General features: G+C 40.9%; 1 protein-coding gene across 1 annotated transcript in view; it reads left to right on the forward strand.

The window, feature by feature from the left end:
* Positions 1–25,656, forward strand: part of FAM135B (family with sequence similarity 135 member B) — a 2,319,882-nt gene that overhangs the window by 1,575,025 nt on the left and 719,201 nt on the right. The window contains exon 10 of the mRNA XM_044067284.1: positions 7,996–8,069. Within this exon, the coding sequence (XP_043923219.1) occupies positions 7,996–8,069 (74 nt within the window). The remainder of the gene's footprint in view (positions 1–7,995; positions 8,070–25,656) is intronic.

The following is a 25,656-nucleotide window of genomic DNA, read 5'->3' on the forward strand; positions in this document are numbered from 1 at the left end:
CTGTAACCTTTGTATGTAATTTTGATTTCAAAATTATGTTGATGAATATTCACCACTGAAATAAATGTTTTTTTCAAAATACTGTGGAGCTTTTCTCCTAGGGCTTCCTCTGAAAATGGGCCAACAACCCATTCGAAATTCCCAATAGTCAAATGTAAAATAAATACAGAAATAATAGTGAATTTCCAAATTCTCAACCTTTTTGGTACCCTTTAAGCTTTTATAGATTCTTTGAAAAAAAAAGATGAGATGATCCATTTGCCTGTTTCTAAAGTTCAGTAGACTTTTACTACAGTTGTCTCATTGGGTGACTGAAGAGGCAGTACTTACAGTCTCCCCACTATTTGAATTCAGTGAAAATGCTTGCTGTAACCAAAAACCCAATGTCTTTTCACTGGTTGATTCTTTTGTCGAGGGGCATAACCATAAAGAACTCATACTCAAATTCACATGTTGCGCTATATTGCAGCTCACTTCTGATATCCTACCATCTCTTTCAATACACACTGACTGCAATGATGACTTTTATACCACATGACCTACATTTTTACCACATGCAACTGGTTCTCACAGTATTTTTTAAACACCTTTATTGAGTTATCACTTATGACACTAGCAAATTTATGTTTATATAAAAGTAATCAAACTGTTTTAACAATTTCACGTTTACAAACATGATATTTCACATATAGTGCTATACAGCATATAACCTAAACAATATTACATAAATTATTCAATTCCTGTTCTTTTTTCTTTTTTGTTAAACAAGAACCATCTTTATTAAACCATCACTTATGACATAGGCAGAACTGGTTCTCACAACACTGTTGTAATTTGTCACATTCACTAGCTGTGTTTTCTATTTGGAATTGTGTAAAAACTGTGAGAAAAGCTCAGTAAGCATAGGAAGGGCTCCCTTAATCTTTGTCAAATATGAATCAATCGAAGATGGGACATGGGACAAAACTGAAACCTCCACCAACTCCTGTGGCTCCATGGTTCCCTCAAAGACTGTATAAAAATGAATCATAAAAAAACAGCATATCTAGCCAAAAAAAAAAAAACAGCAACCATAAAAAGGCTTGATACCAGAAGCACACAAATCAGAAAAAAATCTATACGAAGTGAAAAAATGAAACACACTTTTAAACAACTTAAGATGAGAGCTTTCACCTACTAATCTGGGACTTCATGTGAACTACGGAATAAGACATCTAAATGAATATTTAAATTAACAGTCAATCACTGAATCATCAATCAAAATCTAAACATGATAAACAAATGAATAAATAAAACTGTCTCACATTAATACAACTATATCTAGGAAAAATTTGTGTTAAATATATAGAACTAAATGTATATGTGAAAAATAATATAGTCTATGTGTGTATGAATAGAATAGCAGAAACATTAAAATTAACCATCAATTGATTCATTTATTTCTTTTCATAAAATTGCAGAGCACAACTTTAGACCATTTTTATAGATACAAATTCATTTAACCGTAGCCTACTAGTGGCATTTAATCTTAATTATCACAATAATTCTTTGAATTCTAATTTAGATTGCCAAGCACCACCCCTATTATCCACATTCATCCTTTCTAAGACCACAGATCTAAATCTGTTTACATTTGAACTATAATTACAACAATCTATAGTAGTATGTTTATACAGGGCATTCGATTTGTTATCCTTAGCCGAATCATATAGATCTTCGTAGATTCTTTTCCTTAATGGACATTTGTTTTTTCCAATGTGAAAAGCTTCACAATCTAAGCAGAAAGTCACATAAACAATTCTTGTGGATGTACATGTTGCCTGAATGTTTAGCTTTAGAATTTCACCATTAAATATAATAGGAAGGGTGTCACTCTCCGAAATATATCTGCACTGATTGCACATTCCACATTTTTATGGCTCTAATGACACTAGTATTATTAATTATATTTGCATCCAAATTCCAATTTTGTTCAAATGTATTCTTCATGTTCTGGGCCCTGCTATATACGAAATTAAATGCAAAATTAGGTACATTAGTCAGTAGACAGCCTACAGCTCTGTCTCTATAAGAATACCCTGTGAGTGGTTCCTTACCCCCAGTGAACTTCTTGCTTATCTTTTAATCTAAATACAGAAAGACCCCATCCCCTACCCCTGTTGCCTTCCTTACCTTCTTACTGGCTCCCTGCTTACTGATTGTTCCTTGCTGGCTGATCTTCTTTCTTCTCCTTTGGCTCTTAACCCCACAACTTTCTCCAATTCTCTCAAACTAATAAACTGGGACAATCTAAAAACTCTTCCTCTAGACAACGCCATTGAATTCTTTAACTCATCCTTCTTAGATACCCTTAACTCCCAAGCCTCTCCAAGAACAAAATGTATAAAACCCAGTTGCGCCCCGTGGCTTACTAAAGATACCAAAACACTTATGCAACAAAGGGACAAGACCTGAAAACTTTACCATCACAATAAGCACCCTGACACCCTTCATAAATATAAACAACTTTGCAACCTAGCCAAAAAACATATTACACAGGATAAAAAAAATCATACTATACCAAACTCCAGTCTAATCATTCCAAGAACCCCAAACAATTCTGGAACTCCATCAACTCTCTTCTCAACCCAGGTACAAAAAACAATCCTTGGCTTGATACTAGTAAATCTGACCCAGAAATAGCTACTCTATTCAACTCAGCAGAACTCACCAAGACCTTCCCAAACAATAACTCCTCCCCCCAGCTCTAACCCTCTCCCCAACCTTCAATCCCTAACACTTCTCCCATATTTCATCTCAAACCCATCTCCACCTCATATATAAAAAACTCCTCTCTAAGCTTAAGCCATGCTCCAATGTCTCTAACATATCCTCACTCTTTCTAAAACTTGCAGCAGATGGTATTGCAACCCCCATTAGCAATCTCATTAATAGATCCATACAGGAATCGTATGTCCCCAAACTGTGGCATGCAGCCTTTATCCTACCCCTCCATAAAGGAGGCAAAAATAATAACATCTCCAACTTCCGACCCATAGCCATTCTCTCCCCTATTTTAAAAATTCTTGAGAAATGCATCCACCTCCAGCTCATGCCTTTCCTTACCAATAACAAACTCCTCACCCCAACACAACATGGGTTTTGTCCTGGCCATAGCACAATAACTGCTCTTCTCTCTTTCCTAGACATAGTAAACCATGCCTGTGACTCTGGAGAACTTGTATCCAGAGTCCTCCTTGACGACTCCAAGGCTTTTGATACAGTCTCCCATACCCACTTCCTAAACCACCTTTCTAATCTTAATCTCTCACAAAACACCCTTACCTGGTTCAGCAGCTACCTCTCTGACAGATCTCAGGCCCTGAAATGGAAAACTGGCACCTCAGCCTTCCTTCCTACCCCAGCCGGAGTACCCCAGGGATCCATACTCAGCCCAATGCTCTTTAATATCTTTATTAATGATTTCCATGCAGCCATTCCTAACACTAAGAAAGTACAATATGCAGACAACTCAACTTTAGTTTGCTCTGCTTCTAACCTCCCCAAGCTCCAAACTCAAACTGCATTCTCAACTACTGAGAACTGGATGCTTAAAAATCACCTCTCTCTGAATGCCAACAAATCTAAAATTCTACTATTCTCTCCTTCAAAATCACTCCCTCTTGACAAAACCTCTTTCAGTATTATCAGCCATGCCAGCTCCACTATAGCTTTTCCTTTTGCTAAACATCTTGGGGTTACTATTGATGAACACTTAAATTTGATACCCATATTCAGCAAAATATTATGAAAACACATCAGAATCTTGGCATGCTGTACAGAAACTCCCACTTTCTCTCCCCTTCTACAAGACAGACCCTCGCCACTACCTACTTACTACCATCACTGATGTATGGTGCTCCCCTACTAACCAACCTATCTTCCTCTATCTCTTCTAAACTGGAAATCTGTTACAACAAAATCTCAAAATTCGCCACCAAATCCAAATACTCCACCCACCACTGTATACCTCTCCATCTGCTGCATTGACTAGAAATTCCCAACTACCTTGGTTACCTCCAACTCACTACAGCCCACAAGTGTATTTTTAAACCAACTAAATGCCCAGCATTAACAAACATCTTAACATCATACACCCCACACAGAACTCTAAGATCTGTCCACCAAAATCTAATTCCTGTATACAAACCAAATCATCCTGCTGGTTAGCTTCTCCTATCCTTTTCCTTAGCCAAAAAATGGAATTCGCTCCATCCTTCTCTAAGAATTTCTGAAAACTTTGAACATTTTAAAACCCAGCTCCATTCCTACCTCTCCTATAATTGGAAATGCAGTTGCACTATACCTACCTAACCTGCTTATTACATGAATACATTCATTACACATAAGGTGCCTTCCACCTTTATCCTCCCCTTTTAGGGGATTAATCTTATTTACTGCCTTCTTACAAATGTTACTTTTATACCATTCACAGATTATTTAAAACCTCTGTACAATTTTCCTCTGTACTACTTGTCCTCTGATCTGTAAGCATGTAAATATGCATTGTATATTATTCTATTTTGCTGTTATACTTTGCTTAGTTTTACTATATAATATTATGATTTGCTTAATTGGTACTATTTCTACTATGTATTATGGAGCTTTTCTCCCCAGGCCTCCACTGAAAATGGGTTCCTTGAGCCCAGTGGACCTCCTCAGTCATCAAACTGAAAATAAATAAATAAATAACATTACATACAGCATTAAGTAAAAGTGGGTCAACCTTAAAAATAACCCACTCTTTTAAAATCAGTAACATTACTACTATGACATAATACCATTGCCATTACAAAATTTGTAGTACTTTCCTTGTGCAGACTTAAGAATTGACGATTTTCCTTAGTCCATAAATGGGGCTTAAATCTATACAACCTCCCATTCTTGATCTCTAAAATAAATTGGTCTATCACTTTCTCAAGGTAACCTTTCCTGTAAAAAACATTTTCTGTAGAATATGAGCTTCTTCTAGAAAAGTGGCTTTGTTTGATATCATTCTAGACACATGAACCAGCTGCCCTTTTACCAAATTACATTTTTGTTTCCACAGCTGACAACTCTTGAAATGCAAATATGAGTTTGAAAAAGTGGGTTTTCTGTAAATATTGGAAGTGGATCACTATTTTTGTTTGAATTACCATCTACGAAATTCACCTCATTTTCTGAACGTGTGTTTGTAAATTGCAAACATTTTGTAAATAAGTTGATATATTGTATAAACACATTCACTTTTAAATCTGTGTCCATCTACAGGGGACAGATATTATTCAAAGATCAAAAATACTTCACCCAAAATGTAATGCATTTAGAATGCAATACAGAAGTCTACTCCCTCTTTAACATCACAATGGTGACATATATGGGGGCACATGCAACCCCCATAACAGCAATATTTACTTGTCTAAAAATTCACCTTCAAAAAATAAAAAGTTGTTATATAAAACTATTTCCATCAGGTTCAAAGAAATTAATAATTTGGACTCTAAAAAATCAAGTGTGGATATAACTGAATGAAACATATGAAACCTTTCTTCATGGGGTATGCTCAAAAACAAATCAAACACATCCATAGTTAAAAATGATAAATTTTGTTTCTTATATGTCATTAGTAATCATGCTCAAAAAACTCCAAGAATCTTTGAAAATATGCTCGTAATATCTTTGAAACTTCTTCAGATACCTCCATATAAATACTGGTAGGGAGATAGTCTACAGACCCTTCACAACCACAATAGGCCTCAGTGGTGGGTTACATGCATCTTTATGAACCTTTGGTATTCCAAAGATGCTTGGTACCCTGGGTTTCTTTACTATGAAAACTGGTATTCCTCTTGATTAATAACTTATACAAACACATCATTTTTTTCAATAGGCAGTATTAGTTTCATTGATAGATACTTGCTCATAGCTTCATTGTCATAAAATAATTGCAATATCTTTTCAGTATAATCTATACTATCCATGGTTATTGTCTCCCCTCCCTTACCTGGTCTCAACACCCTGATTAACCAGTTAGATGAAAGAGTGAGTAATAAATCTTTCTCACAGTTGTTTAAATTACTCAAATAATACCGTCATTCTCTTTTAGGACTGTACAAATAATCATTTTCAGAATTCTTTTCAAAAGTACAAATTGTGGTATGAAGGAAAGAATGAAATGTACTACATTTAGCCAGTCCATTGTTATCATATTCACTCATCCTATTTTCTTCTTCAAAAATATAAGTCAAGTTTTATTTTATACTAAATGACTTGAGTTCAGTTAGGAGCTCCTCCAAACTACTCTTTACTCTGGGATCAAAGGTAAAGCCCTTTTCAAAAAGGCTAAGATATGTTGTGGTAATTTGTTCACTTATATAATTAAAAGTATTGGAATCACCACAGTTGTGAAAAATACCATTCTCATTAATCAATGAATCTGATTACATATTGTCCAATAATTGCTCGCCCTTTTGTTCCTTCTTCCACCTCTCCCCCCTCTACCCCTTTCATTTTGATTTACATATTCATTCTGTTGATGATTTGTGTTTACCCCGACTGATGGGCTAGTCTGTCTGTTCTCTTCAAAAGGAGAACTTCAATGGGGTTTTCTAAAAAATTAGAGTCAAGCTCAACAGTAGCAATAGTTAATGGCTGTAATTTTGAAACATAGTCCTGAATTATTGCAGAGTTAGCCTTTGTTTCAGAAGCAATTACATTTGAATTTGTCCTTATTTTATTTATTATTTGAAACAATAGGAGTGCATCAATTGATGTGATGTTGTTAGTTGGATTGTGCCATAAGGCTTGAGTTAGCGCTGAGAAAGATTTTTTACAACATGTCAATAGATAATTTGGGGATAATTTTTAAACTTGTCTTGGCTGTAAGATGAATCCTCTATACTGAAGTTTGTTGGCAAGTGAAGGGTGGTAAAATTTTACAGAGAAATTTAAATACACTCCATGAGAATGTAAGCTTGCAAGAAAACATTGCTTAATACTGATACCAATCCATTGATCAGGACAAGTATAGCAGTGCACTTCAGAGTTCTGCATTTGTACCCATTCTCAGATGGATTTCTGAGTACGATTAATGAGATCAAAGGATGTCACTGTATCTATGCTGATGGCACTTAAGTTTCTAGTGATGTGGAAACACCCCAGGGTTGAAGAAAAAACACAAAATACTGCCAGGGGACTTCTACAATGGTATTGATTGGCTAAGTCATGTAAACGTTTGATATACTATGAGATTATTACTAGGCAGAGACAAAGAAACTCAGGTGAAAAATTCCATGATAAGGAATACATCTTCACAACTACAAATCATGAAATTAACCAAAAAAGAGAAGTAACTTTCAATATAATGAGACAAAGAAACAAGAAAAGCACTAGATTTTTTAATTCTGATTTCACAGAAAAGTTTATATGCAGAACTTTGTTCATTGGTTAAAGTTTCTGCTTCACAACTCCATTGTCTGTGTATAAGCCTGACAGTCAACCTCATTTGTGAAGGCTTGTTTTCTCTGGATATGTCAGTTTCTTCAAAAACATACTGACTACTTGTACAGTATTTCACTAGCAAATGAAGCTTAGGCAAAGGTGGAAGGGGTTTCACTGTGAGCTGAGGATAGAAATTACTAAATTCTCAAAAAGTGTTTACTGATTTTTAATCACCAGAAGTTCTGATACTACAGTTTAAAAGGAGGCTAATAAATAAACAGTGAAAGTGGTGCTCAGGGATTATAGTCTGCCTGTTTATTTATGTTATTGTCACTGAGTGGGACATGTTCACTCAGAACATTGATCTTAAACATGATCTATTAAATGTGTACGAACAAAACTAACTTTTTAGAAAGTTTATTTCTATATCTTTCATCTATTATTTTCCTTTTCTTGGTTTAACGGATCACATAAATGTGGATATTTAAAAGTTGTAAGTAAATTTATATGTATCATTTTTCCTTTCCCATTCAGGTAAGAAGATTCTCGGAGGCATTTTTTTACATTGAGCATGAGAAGATCGCAGCCCTAGCATTTCAAGAAAGCTTGTAAGTTTTTAACATGCTAATGATAGGCTCCTTTGTGAATTAGTATAGCAATGAATGAAGCAATTTTCATTTTGAACTTTGCCGAGTTTATGCAAGTGATATAGTACAACTATTTGACAAATCTCACTAATGGAATTATTTTTAAAAGCTGTACTAAGAAAGGACGTGTGTTCCATAGTATTATTTATTTGCTACCTATTTCCCGCACAAGAGTTAGTTTGAATGGAAGATTCCTGGGGTTTTCCAACAGAAATATACTGTTTATTCAGTCTACTTCATTTGCATGTGTTTTTGTTAGTAAATATGTTACAGCCACAGAATGCACCACACACACACACACACACACTATATATATATATATATATATATATATATATATATATATATATATATATATATATATATATTTAAATGACAATTAAAAGAAATGCATGCTATGTATCACATAATAAAGATTATGCTTATGTGAAATAGACTAATTAGAAAACTGATGTAGAAATCTAGGTAAAGTAGGTTAGGACTGTCATTGGAGAAGGCGGTTGTAAGACACATTTGTCAATAGATCAACATACTGGTTTTGGGCTACAGTGAAAAAAAATATGATATTAATCTTAAGGAATGACGTGACAGAATAGTTGAACTGTTATTTGGAATGTAGTTTTTACATTCATTTTAGTAACTGCACTTGCTAACTGATTCACAAAACCCTTTTAGGAACAGCCTGAGAATGGTTCACAAATTATCTGCCCTAACTCACTGGTTATCAGCTCTCTAGATGAGAAGGAGAAATAGAAACATTCTGTATCAGGCATTCACAAAAAAGTTGTAATCCTAACTAGGAACAGTCAGTGGAACCAAGAGTGCAACAACAGAAAATACTGGAAGGATAACTTTAATTTGATCAAGGAACAGGAACTGTAGAAAGCAACATTTTTTGTAAACAGAAGTGCTATAATCCTGATATTATGCCTTACCCTAAACCACACAATCTTAAATGCTGGAGTCAGTACAACTTACCTGGATATAGTAATGTTGTAAGACTAAACTCAGACCTATTTGACATTGATTTACTGATGAGAGGATTATGGATAGTGGACATGTTCAATATTTCTCAGAAAGTGTTAGGCTTCCATAACTTCAGCATATATTCCACCCTTGCTATCATGTAGAATGAGCTGGGGTGTATCATATTAAGCAAGGTTGTTCTGCATGCTTAACCTCCTGTCAGTGGGATACATCAGTTGTAGTGAACCTTGTGTATGTCAGAACAAAAAGCAATGCAGAACATATGACCAGAAACTGTACATGTTTAAGAATATATTCACTTTAGTTTACAAACTTCGATCTTATCAGGGTGGAATTAGAACATAGTATGAATGTAATTTACACAGTAGTAGATTGTGCAGAGAGAATAGCAGCTGCAAACATTGAGACTAGAATCAGCTATGCTAAATACATATTATATATGCGTTACATATTTGTTTGTAGTAATATACATAAAATCTTGACGACTCAGCTATAGGTATAATAGTGTATTGAAGACAAACTTACAAAAGCTGCCATATTGACCACGATGTCTCACTATATCATATAACTAATGGCTTTGGGGCTCTGCCCTATATCAGCAATCTATATTGATACTAACTCTGATATTGTAAAGTTTGAAATAAAGGGAAGCATGTTATTATTTATTTATTTTGTTTGCCTTCAAGCCAGTCTGACCTAGGAGGTAATATATTTACAGATCAGAAGTGTTGGGACATTTTATTTACACCCTATATTCTTTTAGTAGGGAACGTCTGTGGACACTCCAGTTGTTGGATATGCCTGGTCAGGTACATACCAAACGGGGCATTGTACTTAATTATAAGTCTGATGAATGCTAAAAAGAGTGGAACAATGACTTTCTTGGACCTAGGTGCTATACCTTTGTTTATATGTTGCGCAACGTAGAATGATCTCCTCACTACTGTAGACACATGGTGGTCAAAGGCTAGATTACTATGTGTGCACCTAGGTTTCTGACTACTGGGCCAACTCTAAGGGGTGTATTGTCAATGTGATAGTTATCAGGGATGGATGACTTTCCAAGGATACTATTATGCTTTTCTTGGCATTTAGTTTTAGTCCATGGATCTGACACAAGCTGTTTATCTGTGTCAGCCCTTCCTGGAAAACATTTCTGTCAATGTGGGATTCAATGACATCTCCTAATTTGCAGTCATATGCAGATTTAGTCAGCCAGAGACCACTGACATTGGCTTTGACTTCAGAAAATTAAATGCCAAAAAGGAGTGGTTAGAAGATTGATCCCTGAGGGACACCACTTGTGACTGGCCTCTTTGTAGAAGTGGACTCCCCAATTCCAACTTTCTGGGTCCTGTCTGTGAACCAGCTTGCTATCCACCAGGTGATGTATGGGTTTGTACCTAACCTCTTGAGTTTGTCAACAGTGCCCAAGTACGGTATTGTGTCAAATGCCTTGGCCAGGTCAAGGTAGGCAGTGTAAACCATTTTACCCCCATCCATTGCTTTAGTGACCTTCTCAAAGAAGTCCTTCAGGTTGAGTAGGCATGACCTGTCCTTGATGAAACCAAAGTGGGTTGGATCCAGTGTCTGGAGGTTTACTATATCATTATTGATCATTTCCAGTGATAAGACTTTCCATGGCTTTGCATATAATATTAGTGAGACGTATGGGTCTGTGGTTTCCAGGGTCTGTAGATGTATGCATTACATGTTAGCTGTAGAGTTAAATACACCGAGTGACAAAATTCTAAGGACATGGTGTTAATTTAGTTCCAGTTCATGATTTTTTCAAATACATTTTGAATTGCTAGTAATGAGATACTTTGTGACTGCAGGGTTCTCAAGATGGCTGTTTTTAATTCAGTCAGACTTGACTACATTTGTTCTTATCATTTGTAAAGAAATTACCCTGTGTTTTGTTACAATCTCTGACATTTCTGTCTGACATTGTGGTTAGAGACCAGACCATGCAGAGTAAATAACCAGAGGGCATTTAGAGCTTATCTCAAAATACTATTGTGGAACATAAATGTATAAAATGTATACAAGGAAATTCTAATCATCAAAATCCAGGGAGGTAAAATGTAATCTAATAACCTAGCTAAAACCTAAATGCCTTAAAGGAAATTAGGTGAGTTGTTAATGAAATATTCAGTGATTGTAAAAAGTCTGATTTTAAGTGATGTTAGATGGACAGCTGTGAAAGGTACTGAAAGAGATATTTTGATAAGCCAGGCTAAGGCATTAGTATTCAGATATCAGGGTCACAATTAGATGTACCCCGAGATTCATGAAGCTCAGCGCAAGGCCGGTGTTAGGCTTGCGCTGACTGTGCGGCGTACAGATGGCACAGTAGTGCCATATGCATATTAATGAAGGCACGCTGCCGACACAGCCACGTGCATAGGAAATGAGTGCGAGTGCAAGGGGCGTGACGAAGTGCCGCATGGAGGCGTGGAAATGTCGGCTGTTGATGTGCAACCTAAAATGCTGAATATTACAGTCAGCCTGCAATAGTAATCACACCTGTCAGTGCCCATGGATACTGAAACGTATGCAAAGCATGCAAGGCAGTTCTTGTGAACAAAAAATTAAGAAGCAAACACAAATGCACGTTAGTGAATATCGAGTCTCCATCCCTCGAACAAATGACATTTAAAACCGTGTTCCCGTATTCTAATGCAGTGTTGATAGTTATACCAAGTGGAAGTGAAACGCATCATGTTAGTGCGCTGTCAATAGCTAAGTCTAGGCCAATGGTCAGGGTTACCACCTGTCCCACATTGTGAGGGATAGTACACAGCTAGCTGGGCAGTTGTGTCCATACCAAAACCATTATAAATGTAAAATATCCTGCGACCGTATGACATAATTATGTCCCACATCGCATGTAATAGTCACATACAGTAGTTATTTCCATATGTAACATACCACGTTACAAGAAATAGAATAAGCAAGTTAACGAAACAGAAGGCGCATATAAACTGCTACAACAATAAGCTAACATGTAGGCATAAAACAAAAGTATTATTTGTTGTACTGACCGTGGGTATGTGTTGTCCTGTAGAATCTGATTTGTGTCCGGAATATATCCCATCCTGGCCATATGAAAAGGTGGCAACCCTACCAATGGTCAGAGCATTCAGCCAAAATACGCCCATATGTGGTCCAAGCCGTTCTTGTCAGGATGTGTCAAAGTTTAACTGGTATTACTCGGGTGTACCTACCATGTCATGAAAAATAAGTATTTGCGTGTACCTATGTGCATAATGTACAGCATGTGGAAGGTGAAAAATGCCAGGGTAGTCCTCACAACCATACAGGTACCTGACATTTGTAGTGTATGCAATGTGTTCCCTTGACCGTGCCATAGGCCATCAACCAAAGAAGGGATGGATGGAGTGTTTGGAATATGTGTGTGTGGGGCGGTGAGTAATGTTATAATCCACAAAGGCGAGACTGTGTTGGATGCACAATAGGTGAACTGGAGGTGTATGAGGGAGCAGCGGGTGAATCAGAAAGAAACACAAAGAACAAGCATACACATCTGCAACACAACCTGACAGGCCATACTGTAGAACACAATCACACAAACATATGAATATTAAAATGTGCGATACACATGTACAGAAACGTCACTGGCACATATCCACAGAATGGTCTGGATGGAACTAGGCCAACCAACTGCAGCACACCTGGATGCATAATTGAATACCCATCATCCCCTCTACAGCACACAACCCTCCCCCATTCCTGAACGTCCACCAAATCCAGCCATACTCGGGCTACTAGCTTGGCGCAGCCATATCTACACATACTGACCACTACTCATATGTAGTTGGCAGTGTCACCCTAGGCAGTGTCAGGATTACAAACTAGTTATCCCTTGCATGTAAAACCCCATCACATTTTCATAAGTCCAAAAAAATCGAAGGTCGTTTGCTTGTTCAATTTTTGGATATCCCTCATGGGATAAGTATCCTGAGTAAACATCAGACTTGTTATCATGACACGATGTCCAGTCCTGTAGACATCTGGACACAAGTTGCATGTGCAGTAGTGGTTCACAAGACTGCTCAGCCTCCTGCCCATCATGCAGAACCTACTACCCAGGATCAAACACCTGCCCATGATGCACGTCTCCCCACATGAATTATCGAGAGAATATACTGTACACAGTCGTATAGTGGCACTTGGAAATAGGGTGATTAAGGCGCTGACGTAAGCAGGGTGCCTCCTGTCCCACTTTGTGAGGGACAGTCCCTGTTTGGGTAGGTGTGTCCTGACCAAGAATGATACAATGGCAAATGTCCTGTGATTGTAAAAAATAACTATGTACCATATTTCATGTAACACTTGTCTAAAACAGTTATTTCTGGATGTAAAATACGTAAATCGTACAAGAAACAGAATAAGCAACTAAAGTGTTACAGGAATAGGCTCTCATCTAGGAAAATAATGAATGTTCCATACCCTTTACTGACCATGGGTATGTGTTGGCCTAAACAATCTGGTGTGTCCAGAATATATCCCATCCTGGACATATGAAAATGTGGCAGCCCTACCAATGGTCAGAACATTCACACAATAACTGGCCAGCCTCTTAATCACTCATAAAACCAGTGACCTTTGGAGGAAAAGTGCTTAATGACACTTGAATGACTAATGACAATAATTAAGAGTAATAGATGCTTTTAACTGCAGAAAATAAGTATTAATACATATGGCTCTGAATCTGTCAACACGTTTCAAGTTAATAGTACTAATATTGTAGATGTGTCAGTGATTGTCCATGATTTGTCACTGCCTTGTCCCTGTCACTGTTGAAATTAGTCCCTGAGTGTTACAGACGTCCATACACATATGTACACCAACCAACTGTCACATTTGTTGACAGTACTATTGAATACCTGTAGTGAAGCCATGAGTGATGTCCAGAATAATATCCATCGGATATAGGGAGGTAAAGGCAGTGGGGATGCGCGGTGTACATTTAACTGTACGGGAAATGTAAATAGGTATGTAGGTGTATGTACAGACAGATATATATATATATATATGTATATATATATATATATATATATATATATATATATATATATATATACATATATATATATATATATATATATATATATATATATATATATAAATGAATGAAATGATCACAATAAAGCATTTGTAATGAATGTGAAGGGAAACACCCCCCCCATCCTGTATTATACAGTGTGCTTGTACAGGCATTGGCATTGGTGGGGGGCTGTATGGCCCTGCCCCATGCTGTTTCTGCTGCAACTGTTTCTGCAGGATCATATTGTGTAGCATAGCACATACCATAACAATTTGGGTGCATGAAGCTGGTGAATACTGCAAGGCACCACCGGATGTGTCCAGACATCAGAACCGTGACCTGAGCATCCCAAACACATGCTCAATTATATGTCTTGCCTGTGCGTGTGCCTCATTATGGTGTAGTTGTTCAAGTGTGTGTGCATTGCTGATGGGTGTCATCAGCCATGACTCCAGTGGTTACCCAGCATCCCCCACTAGGTGACTGTAGGGGATGTCCATAATGGCAAAGGTGTGGTACAGCTGCGTCAGATGCCATATATCGGAATCATCATAGCTTCCAGGGCAGCCAGCACACACATTCAGTATAATGCCTTGGTCATTGCATACGACCTAGCTGTTGGAGGGTATGCCCCTGCGGTTAATGTAGGCCCTACCCCACTCACCGGGTGGTGCTTTGATGCGTACATGTGTGCAGGCTATAGCACACAGTACCCCAGGGTAGTCTGCCATTTGGTGGAGGAGATGCCTATTGCTGGTCAACACCTCACGTGTGTTGAGGACATGTACATGCTCACTGGCATGTGGTGACATGGCATCTGGAAACTGGTGCAATACTCTGGATGAAGATGCCAGTGAGATCCCCATGATATCCCCAGTTGTGCTTTGGGAGGTACCTGTGGCTTGTATACCTAGGCCTACACATACCTTGGTATCCACTGGGATAGGATTCCCTCGGCCTGTTCGGTGTGTCAGGTGTGGCCGGAACAGCTCAACAAGCTGCTGTAGGAGGTCTCTGTCCACCCCATAGTGCTCCACTATCTCCAGCTCATGTAGCCCCTGGTAGGTTACCCTGGGTCTGTAAAGTCTTCTGTCTCCTCACTAAGGTTGTTCGGCAGCATTCACATCCTCACCACCCTCAGCCTCTTGCACATGTTGGTCTATGTTGCCTGCTGCAGCCCTTCTCATTTGGTTGGATTGTGTCGAGAAATGTCCCCGCATGTATAAACCGGTGGTGTAGAATGTGGATGAAACCCATGTGTATGGTGCTTGGTCACTTAACCGTAGTGTTCTGGTCTGGGCTGGGCATGTAATCTGCTGATTGTGCTAATTATCACCTGTTTGCGCAGCTTGTTCACCTTGACTACTCCACTACTGCTGTTGTTCCTCCCAATTTCACTAGGCAGGTATAGAAACACCCCTAGCTTAGGCATGCTAAGGCAGGAGCAATCCCAAGGCACAGGGCTCCAATGTACGTACAGTATGCCTGACCCCCCCCCCATGCTTTCACCTATATTTGAGTCCTGCACCCGGCTATCTATACACATACACTCTTGGGATCTGCATTACACCCTGGGGATAAACGGGATTCACTATTTTCAACCTCATTTGCGTAGTATTGTCTTCTAATGCATAGTTATATGACCCATACTGATCCTCCAAAATAATAACCACTGCTTACTATCACTCAAATCTGCACACAACTGGTTAAAGGTGCCTTACTATCACTGTATTCCATGTCCCTTGTTCTTCCCAGCAACAAAATAACCAGTCTCTACACGACTAGAACCTGGGACCCTGCACACCACAGACAATGTGCTTTACCACTAAGCCATGGCAGATATACATACATCTGAGGTGATCACGTACAGATCATCCAGCACAGACATTCAATAGTATAAGACATGTATTCCATCATGTAGATTTATGTGTGCTAATGTTCACGTATATATATATATATATATATATATATATATATATATATATATATATATATATATCTATAAATATATCTATACACATACATACACACACACACACACACATATACATATACGCACACATACGTAGATATAGAATTTATATCACAACAGCGGACCACATGACACCAAAGCATTAGACAAGAATGAAAAGGAAACCACATGTGCCACCTGCATTATGTAGAGGTGTTACTATCAAGGCAAGTGTGTTTTGTTGCGTCACATGGGTCAGACTGTATTAAGGGTAAGAGTAGGGCTGCTGACATTTACTCACCAGACCTATTGGCGGATGTACGTGTATGTCTTGCCAACCCAGTCTCTTGAGCAATCATAACATTTGTGGACATTATATAGGAAAGCAACAAAACACACTCAACACATCCTGGAGCTAGCCACTCACAGATACCAACACATAGGATATGACTACCAAACACACACACCTGTCATGCCTTGGAATAGAACACCTACCTGTCTGTTTTGTCACACTACAACATTACATAGTTATACAATGTGCTATAAAGATTACTAGATCACAGCACTTCCAGAGGCATACTTCTAGGTGGGTGACATCATCAGCAAAGACGCCGATAGGGATTGTATGGAGAGTGAGCAGTCTAAAAGCATTACTCTGTCCCCAGGCAGCTGGAAACACACACACACACACACACACACACACACACACACACACACTTGGCAGGGCTGGGATTAGAACATGGACCTAACTACCTTATCACACTACAGCATTATGCAGTTACAGAACATGCTACCAAGATTACTGGATCATAGCATTCCCAAAGGCATACTTCTAGGTGGGTGACATCATTAGCAATGGAAAAGACACCAATAGGGATTGTATGGAGAGTGAGCAGTCTAAAAGCATTACTCTGTTTCCAGGCAGCTGGAAAAACACACACACACACACACTTGGGAGGGCTGGGATTACAACATAGACCTAACTACCTTATCACACTAGAGTATTATGCAGTTACAGAATGTGCTACCAAGATTACTGGAGCACAGCACTCCCAGAGGCATACTTCTAGGTGGGTGACGTCATCAGTGGAACAAGCACCATTAGGGATTGTATGGAGTGTGAGCAGTTTAAAAGCATATTACTGTCCCAAGGCAGACGGAGACAAACACACACCAGTGGTGTGAGCAGGACAACTGCCTATCTACGAACCACTATTACAACACTACATAGATATGAGATGCACCACAGACACTACACCTTTCAAGACAGTCAATATGACCTTCTAGGAATGTGGACCTCGACATGGATGCTGGCAGTTACAGTGTACATACCTGTGAACCAGTGTGTTCAATGTAAGAATCCATTCTGAAGTGGGGTATGGCCATCTGTTGCCTGGATGACCACTATCACTATACAGGATTACAATGGTCATGCCCATACACAGAGGCACATAACCGTCACAAGGTGTCACTGGGTATGCTCACACGCTTAGTAGCACACGTCCGTTTGGAATGCACTATGTGTCCATCTACACAACGGCGTACTGGGCATGCTCACGCACAGTAGCAAAGGGCTGTCTTGTATGCACTCTGATTCTAAACACAGAAGGGCGCAGTGTGTCGATAGTCATCATTGTTAGCATGAACGCTGCACTACATATATCTGACACCGGTCTTCTACACAACGTCACCTTAGCTGTACCAATCTAAACCTGGCACACAAATACCCCCCGTGGTGATGTCCTGCCAGAAGTGGCTACTTCGCACATATAGTACCATTCATAGATGAATATCCTGAGACCAGGTAAACACCCTGACACCTAGAGGACAACTGCATTGTATGTGTATGCTAAACAGTGCTAGATGTGTAGCATTCGTAATAACAGCTGCCAATCTAGAGCCAACAATGGGGAATACTGACCTTCAAATCATACACATACTCACACAAAGACATACTCGGAGGCTCTGATCAAAAATTTACCAAAACAGCAGAGGCCACCAAAGCAGACACCCAAACATCTACCACCTCACGACCCAACACATGCAACACATAGACCACACAGTCAGAGTGTCAAACAGTCACAGCCCTTAAGGCCAAACAAAATGCCAGACACACTTGTCATTGGTGATTCCATAGTCAGACACACTGACGTCCCGCTCACCAGACTGAGTAAAGAGAAGGTCACAGTAAGCTGCCTGTCGGGCACTAGAATCTGCCACATAACGCAAGCACTCAGGTCTCTCAACAGCAGGTACAAGTACGACTCAGTCATTGTCCACGCTGGTGTCAACGACCTGAGACGTACCTCCTTGGACTACATGAAAAGGGACATCGAGGAGCTCTCTGATTATGTAGCCCAGGCAGGTATGACCCTGACCTTGAGCAGTATCCTACCTTCACCTAGAATGATGCCACAATACAGTGATAAGATGATCAGCTTTAATAATTGGCTTAAATTCTGGTGTCATTCAAAGGGATCCAATGTCTGTCTGCCTGGGATGACATGCTGGACAAGCCACGCTGCTTCAAGGGACGGCTTGCACCTGTCACCCTGGGCTTCCGGATATTGGCAAAGGCTCTTGCCACCCCATAGTGCCTTTTTAGGCGAGGCTCAAATTCTAAACCTACCACCCTAGAACACCAAAAGGAAAAAACTAAGGGTAATGCTGCTCAATGCCAGAAGTCTCAATCTCAAGATGCACGCACTGAGGCCCTTCTCAATATGGAGAACATCGATATCTGTGCTGTGACAGAAACCTGGTTCAAGGCTCCTGAGAGCACCCAGCACTAACAGGTTTCACCTCATATCATGCTCCGCCCCAAAATCCGGACAACACCAAGAAAGGAGGGGTGTCCATATTCATAAAGGACACCCACACCTCAAGGTTGGTGGCAACGCACGATGCATCGGAGACCATCCAGGTGCAATTAACCATAGGCAAGACTGCTCTGCAATTTGCAGCATGTTACAGGCCACCCTCTCAAACTCAGGAACCTCACATGGCCTTCCTGAAAACATTGGAGGATAAATGTATCTCCAAACACCATCATACTAGGTGACTTCAACTACCCTAATATAGACTGGGAACACTACTCAAGCCCGAACACTCTAACCCAAAGATTCCTGGAGTTCATAAACTCAAATGCCATGGAACAACTAGTCACCATCCCCACAAGAGGAGAAAACATACTTGATCTCATCATCACGAACATGGGATCAAAATGTTCAACACCGAAGTATACCCCTCACTGGTGAGATCAGATCATAAACTAATCTCGCTGGAGGTCCTCATCCCGCCCCACCTGAAACAAAAAGACCACAGTGAAAAACTTCTCAAAGCCGATTTCACACTTCTAAAAACTAGTGTGGTCTCCTTTAAGGCCCCTGAGCCAGTGGTAAACATTACTCAAACTGCTGAATCACTTACAAATGCCTTCTACCAGCACCTACAGGACTGCATGGATCAGGCAATCCCAAACAAAACTAAGACTCTCTGTACCAAAGGTAAGCATCCAGTCTGGTGGACCCCAGCCATAAACAAGCTCTACAACAAAAGGAGGAAGCTACTACAAGATAGAGCAAAATACTTGAAAGGTAAGACACCTTTGATCATTATAAGTAAAAAACTAAGAGCTCTCATAAAATCATCCAAGGCAAATTTTGAGAGAAAAATCGCCAAGGACTCTAAAGAGAATCATAAGGCCTTCTTTAGCTATGTTAGAAACCTAGGAGGAAACTCCCAGATATGCTCAGAATTAGTTCAAAATGATGTGAAAATTACTGAACCTACACACATTGCCAACATACTGGCTGACAGGTCCAGTGCAAACATCTCCCCCCCCTCCCCCCCAAAAGGAGAGATATCTATACCAGAGGATTGTAGCCCCCCAAACATCTCCAATGCCCAGGTGAGAACTGCCCTCACTAAGGCAAAAAACACAGCATCCATGGGACCGGATGGTGTCCCCGGCTGTGTGCTTCATGAACTCAACGAGGAATTAAACCCACAGTTAGGACAGCTGTTTAATCTTAGCCTCACCTCAGGATACGCACCCAGGAGTGGCACGGCGACTGTGGTCCCACTTCATAAGGGCGGTGCCTCCACAGACCCTGGAAATTACCGCCCCATTAGCTTGACAAGCCTTATCTGCAAAGCCATGGAGAGGATCATAATGGAACTCATAAATAAAGACATAGGAACTTGCAGACTTTGGATCCAACCCAGTTTGGCTTTGTCAAAGGCAGATCCTGCCTCTTAAACTTGGTTGACTTTTTCGAGACTGTCACCAAGGCCATTGATGAGGGAAAGGCAGTCCATACAGCCTACCTCGACCTGGCAAAGGCCTTGACACATTACCCCACTCAGGTATCATCGAAAAACTCATCAGCTTGAATGTAAACCCATACATCACAAGATGGGTTGCAAACTGGCTAAGTGACAGAACCCACAGGGTCAGAGTTGCTGAAGCCATGTCAGACTCAAAGCCTGTCACAAGTGGTGTCCCACAGGGCTCAGTCCTGGGTCCACTCTTGTTCGGCATCTACTTTTCTGAAGTACAAGCAAACACAGGAGGGTTATGACTGACAAAGTTTGCAGATGACTGCAAACTGGCCATAGTCGAAAACACATCTGACACAGATATCCTCCAGAAGGGCCTCACAGAAACGGATAACTGGTGCCAGAGCCATGGCCTGAAGTTAAACGCCAAAAAATGCATAGTCATACCTTCGGGAAAACAAGGTTACCTCTAGCTACCATATAGGTGGCAATCCAATGAGCACAGAAAAGTCATGAGGGATCTGGGGACCCAGGTTGACAGTAGCCCTTCGTTTGACACTCATGTTGCTAAAGTAGTTAGGAAAACCTTCTATATCGCCCACCTGATCATGAAGGGATTCACATCTAGATCAAGGGATGTCATCGTCCCCCTGTACTCATCACTCATTAGACCTATGATTGAGTACAATGCCCGTTCGAATGCATCTGACCAGACACCTGCTGCAGCTTGAAAGGCCCCAAAAGTTCCTCACCAAAAGGATAAAGGGTCTCAAAATATGTCTTATGCTGCCCGACTGAAAGAACTCCAGCTCTATTCAGTCTCATACCGCTTGCTCAGAGGTGACCTGTGCCTGACATATAAGGCCATGTTAAACCCAGATTTGATGAATATGCTTCACCTCAAAAAATCTAGATCCCTCAGAACCACAAGGGCGGAGACTTAAACCTTGACACGGTTATAAATAGAATGTGCTGGAGGGACAGATTCATCACCCAGAGACTCCCTATGCTGTGGAACAAAATCCCGGTACATGTGAGGCAGAGCACCTCTCTGGCCTTGTTCAAGAGGAATCTTGACCAATGGATGGGAGATTGCAGATATACCCCAGGGATTACTTCAGTGTCACTGCTTGACAGAGGCACAGCAAAATGATAGGCATAGTTTTTATTCAAACTAAAGGGGTGGCGAAAGCCACATAACTATGGGCTAGGCTTATAAATGCCCTTGGGCAGATAGCCTAGTATGAACCTATGAACCTATGAACCTATGTGCAGTGAGGAACACCTGGCATAAGGCTCAGTTGTGCACAATAGCACTACCACCGTATACCTCAGATACAGGCATGTGGGCCATAACACCGTTACGGACCACTCCAGGTGGTAGTGTCCCCACGTACATGAAGGCCACTCACATGTACTAATCAGTACACTCTCAAAAGCCATCACAGATGTGTCAGGTGCAGTTCACAGTGTCAAATGCCGCATTCTAGGATGTAGCCCTCAGACATCACCATGTCCTTGGACTAGCAACACACATCCATTCATTAGTACAACACCATGTTACTCATGACCAGTGGACTGTACCTAGCTCTACAGTAACTGTGCAGACTACGCATGTACTGACAGGGTTCCATCATGTGTTATGCAATGCAATGATACCACTGTTCATAATCAGGTCGGCTGTACACATAACAGGGGCCCTGGGTCATATACAGCTGTAACAGATAACTGTTGCTGTACACCAGTAAACACACTCATGTTTGGATATGACATACATGTACCTGCCATGGATATGTACATGCTCCACACACACACAGAACACATATGTACATAGCATAGCTTTTGCTGTCCTTCATGCAGACAAGTGGCTACAGCAATTACACGCATGCACATGGAAGGTAGGTCCATGGCTGTTGAATGCTAACAGTACATAAGGTGTGATAGCAATATTGACTGAGTTAACATTCCCTCTGTACTGATTACCCATGACAACTATCATATCATACAACAGTCCATGTGTCATGTATGTCATCACACATGTCCACCAATTGCAATGCATACAAACATGGCTACATGACAGGAATGTAGGACCTACACACATGTACATGTAGTGGTGTGCATTCAGCTACCATGCATGTGCAGTAGCTGATGTTTGCAGTTCATCTGTGTCTTACTACAACATGCCATTGCAATGCAGCCCCATCATTGACACCTGTATATGGTGAAATACTGACAGTACGGTAAGATGTACATCAGGTATGGATGGATGTGTGTACATAAAGTGGTGGGCCAACTTTGCAGATGGATGTTTGCTGAAGACAGCTCACAGGTGTGTCACAAGCCGTCCTACCATAACATGTGCAAACACTAAGCTATGTTTCTGTTAATTGAAGGTGAAGACATACAACCTACACAGGGGTCAGGGTGTCACTGACTGTAAATCACTTGACACCTGTAACACTTAAGTCCTCCCATGTGCATATAGCAGCACAATTGCTGAAGGAAGCGTCAGTACACATTATAATGCGGGTAATACTCCTGCATGTCTGTCAAACATATCATAAGATAGCAGGTGTTTGATTCACAGTACTGCCATATGTATTTGCTTGTGTGTCCATATATGCCACATATAGTGGGGAATACATCCCAATTGTTACACACCCCTGTACACTGTTGTAGAGATCTGTACATACTGCAGTGTAGAAAGCAAGACATAGGCAGTGGTGGTGTGTGTATCACACATGTTAGCTATCTGTATGTGCATAACATAGGTGAATTCAATTGTGGACTCCACATTGTGTGTGTGTGTATGTATGTATGGCTGTCTGGTGCATGGAGTGAGGATGTATGCTACCATAGTGAACAGATATGACCCCTAACCCCTCCAGGTGATGCAATCTACTACCCTGTTGATGCCATCAGTCTTAGGCATTACTGACTACCTGTACATGTTCATTTTCTGTGCCGCATCATGTGGGTGCACAGTACTGGAATGGTGATTACCATATAGGCAGGGGTACTCACCTCAACACTATCAAGTGTGTGTGTGTTATAGTGTCATTGACCCCATGAGCGTGGGCGTGTTACTGTGTCTGAATACCTGTGTGTGTCTGTGTGTGTCTGTGTGTGACTGTGTGTAATTGTGTGTTCTCATCCTGTTATGTGAATGTGTATTATTGCTACACAGTGAGGCCTCATGCTATCAACTGGCCTCTACCCTTGACATCAGCTAGACCGCTGTGTAAACCCCCCGCACCATGTAACTGTACCTGCGATGTCACCCGGTATGGATGTCACGTCTCTAGCCACTGTAGCTTAATACACAGCTCACATGCTCCTGGATCAGTAGATGTGTAGACATCTTTGGAATGTCATTCTTTCTAACAGTGAGGTTAAGGCTACATATAACATGCTGGTATTGCCATATATGCCTGTGAGTACTCCCTATTTACACATGAGAAACTGCAAACACTGGTACTTAATGGCACATGCAATTAGACCTTAAGGAGGGAAGCAGGGCATCATTATCAACATGATGTTACTGTTGTTACGAAGACACATACTGTGAACATAAAACAATGCATTCTAAACCTGTACTACATGGTATGTATGCTGCGTGTCAACAGCACACAACAATTGTAATATACACTTATCTCCCTATTACACTCCCTGGATCAGTAGATGTGTAGACATCTTTGGAATGTCATTCTTTCTAACAGTGAGGTTAAGGCTACGTATAACATGCTGGTATTGCCATATATGCCTGTGAGTACTCCCTATTTACACATGAGAAACTGCAAACACTGGTACTTAATGGCACATGCAATTAGACCTTAAGGAGGGAAGCAGGGCATCATTATCAACATGCTGTTACTGTTGTTACGAAGACACATACTGTGAACATAAAACAATGCATTCTAAACCTGTACTACATGGTATGTATGCTGCGTGTCAACAGTACACAACAATTGTAATATACACTTATCTCCCTATTCTGTTCACCCTGTGCATCAGACCATATGAGCATGTCCCTGCACCGATGGTGTGGATGACAGGGATGTGGCACAGGCATCATCATATGCACAGGGTGATAATGTTTGCCAGGGGCCTAGGCTGCACCAGTGGATGACATCATGTGTGGTGGGTTAGGGCCTGTGATCTAATTGGCCATGTGTGGTTGTTATGCATGTGAGTGTGGCGGTGCCCTACAGATGTTTCTGGTGTGTGCGTGTATGTGTGCACACAGTTCTGCCATGTGTCTGGAATACACAGGGGTATTATTGACTGCTCCAAATTGTACAGACCAGGATTTACAGCTCACTGTGTCTGGCCACGGCCACATGACCTGTGCCTGCCAGGGGTTGCACGGGCACTACCAGACAGAGGTACAGATTGGGTACTGTCCGATGACACATGTCCACTGGAACCGTGTCCCCGCTGGGACCGTCCAGGGCCATGTCCACATGGCCTGCTATGTCCTGGTGTGGACAGCACAGCACCAGCTGCACTGCTGCTGCTACCGGCACTATGGGAGTGGGCATGTGAGGTAGCTCATTCACGTAGACCTGCACCAGGTGTTGTAACTGGCCTACATCCACGTGGCCTATGCCTCACTCCTACCAGATGTTCCAGCACAGACAGCTCATGCTCGCGGATTGTCATGCCACGGTCAAGGATTCCAACCATGTCACCCAATTGTCTGTCCAAAACTTCAGCAATCTGCTGTTGAGCATTTGCCAATGCCTGGATGTTGTTTAAAAAATGGATAGCAGCCCTCTGAAGCCTCTGCCCTTCTCTGTTCTGCCATTCAGCACATGCCTGTGCCACCATTACAGTCTGAAACATGCGTCTGGTGACACCAGCTGCTGCTCTCTGTCCTGCAGGTGCATGTTGGCCAGAGGTCCTCCTACGAGCAGCACTGGCCATATACCTGTGTGGCACATCTGCAGTCATTTGACTGACACCATGGTGTGAAGACACACCTTCAGTAGCCACCACATGTTCCTGTTCCAAGCTAACACACGCTAACTGTCCTTCCTCTATGGCCACCGGTGATGGGGTATGTGTTGGCATGAGAACTGTGTGTGGGGTAGAGGGGGATATAGGTGGAATGGCAACCAATGGCACAGATTAGGCCCCTGACAACCCTGCCTGTACCTCAAACATATGTTCATCATCACTGATAGAGTCTGTGGGGACACTAACATCAGATGGACCGCAGGAGGGTAATGCACCTACATCACCTGTGAAGGCCA

Source organism: Protopterus annectens, chromosome 3.part1, assembly GCF_019279795.1.
Source record: "Protopterus annectens isolate FY-2018-M chromosome 3.part1, PAN1.0, whole genome shotgun sequence".
NCBI classification, from domain to species: Eukaryota; Metazoa; Chordata; order Ceratodontiformes; family Protopteridae; genus Protopterus; species Protopterus annectens.